This window comes from Poecilia reticulata, unplaced genomic scaffold (genome assembly GCF_000633615.1).
Source record: "Poecilia reticulata strain Guanapo unplaced genomic scaffold, Guppy_female_1.0+MT scaffold_1826, whole genome shotgun sequence".
NCBI classification, from domain to species: Eukaryota; Metazoa; Chordata; class Actinopteri; order Cyprinodontiformes; family Poeciliidae; genus Poecilia; species Poecilia reticulata.
The window spans coordinates 1-1,900 of NW_007616557.1; the positions used below are offsets into that span (position 1 = coordinate 1).

Genomic DNA, 1,900 nt, shown 5'->3' on the forward strand with positions numbered 1-1,900 from the left:
AATCTTTTTCATCACTGACCTGAAAGGACGGTGCACATTGCAGCGAAGGCGTTGATCTTCAGGGAGCTCATCTCCTTCTTGGCACAGAGGCACATCGCTTCGACACACATCAGGAGGAAACCCATCGCCAGAAGACCGATGTACATGAACTCACTGATCACAGACAGCCACAGCACACCTGCAAGGGTCAACAAGAAATAATGTGTTTATTGTTCATTTTCTATAAAATTTGATGTAGCCAACAACTGTTTTTGCACCAACCTTGTGTCTCTCCTGGGGTGAGTTCAATGAAGCTGCGGCACTTTTCTTCCTGATCATCTCCTAAAAACAAGATGTTAAATACAACCTTAAGTCATCTGATTCCAAAAACTAATTTAATTTCGAAATGAACAGATTTAGGTAGTGTAAACAGTTTTAAAATAGACAGACCACATGCAGTGCAATCACTTCACCTTCTGTCAGTTTTACACACAAATCCTGGAAACCTGTAATATTTTATTCTGGTCTAAGTTGAGTGATTTCTACTTGGGTTCTGCAGGTCTGTACAGGSTTTATGGTGCAGGTATTAGTTGCACTAACCACACAGTTGTTTCTGCACATCAAACACCTTTGTCTTCATTCAGACTACATGGCTGCATTCATTTCGGTTTATATAAATGAAACTTAAAGAAAGACAAAGAAAAGTATAAAGGTTCCAAGTTTGTCATCAACTTTATTTTCATGKTTATGATAAACAAACTTTACTTTTTAAAATATCTAAATCTGTCATTATAATATGCATCCTTCGAAAACATGTTTCTTTTGATCAGTTAAGTGTTTGCACTCCCATAAATAACATACAAAAATGCATTGAAAAGAAATTATTCAGTTGGTTCTTAGAAACTGTTCTAAGAACCCAGATTCTTAGAACAAATTCCCACAAGATTTCAGAAATTAAATTATGAAAAAAATGCTCTGGGAAATGGTTATTACTGCTTTTCTTTTTCAGTTTAAATACAGATGAGTTTAGACATTAAGTAGTCATCTAAACCTGTTCCCAGCCTCTTGRCTGTCTGCCTCACCAACCTTCGTTGTGTTTTTCACAGGAAAGCCAGAAACCCGTGTGAAAATATCTCAGCATGTACTTGTCCTCGCCCGTTTCCCACAGATACTGCACRGCATTGGCCAACTGCCTTTTCCTTAWCAGGGCCAGTTCCTCCTTCTGCTGGGGAGACAGCGTCAYGTTGGACACSGGGTTCTTGGGGTCCGGGGTGGGAGCCTCTGTTTGAGATGGAACAAATCCAGATTACATAACCTAAATGATCTAGAAATGCAGCTTTTGGTTAAGTATTCTTGTACAGTAACTACAGGAGTTTGAGAAAATTGTATGAAGTGATGATTCATCTGAATGACATCATGTAAAGCTCTCAAACACTGTTCTTTAAGTCAGCTGTGGTGTTTTTTTATTACTTTGGAACGTACTGAGATTAGAGCATACACGGGATTATGTGAATTATGTATGAAAATGTCTACATTCAAAGCTTCACCACTGAGCTCTCAGGTTACCAATTTAACCTGGTTATTAAATGACTGGCTTGGGGATTATTTTTCCACAGAGAACACCCTGCAGTTTCACATTATGCTGCTGCATGTAATGTGTTGTGCACAGCTAAGAGATACCACAGAGCCTGTGTGATATTTGTCACAGAATGCTACATGTTTACATTAGTTAACRTGTTAAAGATGGGTCTTAATTATGCACAGAATATCCAAATATTTTGAGCCAAATGGCTGAGAAAGGTGCAAATCTGTGCACCAGTTAAGCTAAGTTCTTGTAAGAAATTGATTAAACCATGAAAAATAATTTCAAACATTGCTTACCTTTTAATATTTTCCATGCACAAATCAACAACCAACAAAT

At 37.8% G+C, this 1,900-nt stretch overlaps 1 protein-coding gene across 1 annotated transcript; it reads right to left on the reverse strand.

The window, feature by feature from the left end:
• Positions 1-11: 11 nt before the first annotated feature.
• On the reverse strand, positions 12-1,881 carry LOC103461499 (germ cell-specific gene 1-like protein). The gene is made up of 3 exons (XM_008403785.2): positions 1,066-1,881; positions 262-321; positions 12-178 (listed from the first exon to the last, which is right to left on the reverse strand). The coding sequence occupies exons 1-3, from the start codon at positions 1,118-1,120 to the stop codon at positions 12-14; spliced, it is 282 nt and encodes a 93-aa protein (XP_008402007.1). The 5' UTR covers positions 1,121-1,881.
• Positions 1,882-1,900: the final 19 nt, after the last annotated feature.